The sequence below is a fragment of the Gavialis gangeticus genome, unplaced genomic scaffold, assembly GCF_001723915.1.
Source record: "Gavialis gangeticus isolate Ggan-Ray unplaced genomic scaffold, GavGan_comp1, whole genome shotgun sequence".
Taxonomy (NCBI): Eukaryota; Metazoa; Chordata; order Crocodylia; family Gavialidae; genus Gavialis; species Gavialis gangeticus.
Window position 1 is genome coordinate 50,446,605 of NW_017729027.1, and position 950 is coordinate 50,447,554.

Here is a 950-nt window from a genome sequence, read left to right on the forward strand (position 1 = left end):
GCCCCAGTGGAAAGCCCTGTGCACCAGCCCTGTGCACATGGATGGCCTGGGGCCTGAGCCTAAGTGGCCCCAGGGCCAGAGCACAGGGTTGGTCTGGTGTGGGTGCTGTATGCGGGTGCTACATGCAGCTCCTGCCCCACAATGACCTGTGCCACAAGCAGTGCCTGCAGTGCTGAATCAAGCCTGTGTGCCATACTGGCCTGCACCCCAGGCTGCAGGCCATATGTTTGACACCTCTTGCCTTAGGGCACTGTAAAGTCAAAATAACTGATTTTACTAAAGAGATGATTAAGCAGTTTCCTTTGTGCAAAAGTGGTTTTAGAGGAATGCAATAAAATTTAATATATTTTAGCTGCAATAAGAATTCAGTGAATGCTTCATTAAGAGACATATCAGATGTAATAGATCACATATTACATCTGATACCTGATATTACATTAATACTTACACATATTGTAACTGGCTGGGGTTTTCATTTATGTGTGTAAAAGAACAACCATTAATGGCATTTCTTTAGGAGTTCTGAATCTTTACAATAATATGTCCCTTTAAACTTTTTTGGCATTGCAGGTGAGCACACTAGACTGGGTACGAGCTGAAAAAATCTATAACCTCTGTGAGGTTCTGTTTAAAGTTCACAAGGTAAGTTCCCTCAGAATGACTGATTGCATTATTTAACCAAGATAGTTTATAGGTTCCTAACATGAAACAACTTTTAATTATAATTAAGTTTAATTTGAGTTATCAAGATCCAATCCACAGTCTAATGTTATAAAACCAGTTTGTAACCAGTGACTACTACAGTTACCTATTTAAGTATCATTCATTGTGGAAGCTGGATTGGTTTCTAAAAAAAGTTTAAACTTTTTCTAAATTGCAGCAGTATTCATTCACATTTTAATGACTGGATATACTGAAGCAAACTATAGTCTGTAATAAAGCCCAGATCT

The 950-nt window shown here is 39.2% G+C and overlaps 1 protein-coding gene across 1 annotated transcript in view; it reads left to right on the forward strand.

Annotated features, from left to right (window-relative positions):
* The window catches only part of SNTG2 (syntrophin gamma 2), a 432,116-nt gene that overhangs the window by 362,432 nt on the left and 68,734 nt on the right, over positions 1–950 (forward strand). Inside the window, exon 12 of the mRNA XM_019520636.1 lies at positions 571–642. Coding sequence (XP_019376181.1) covers positions 571–642 — 72 coding nt within the window. The remainder of the gene's footprint in view (positions 1–570; positions 643–950) is intronic.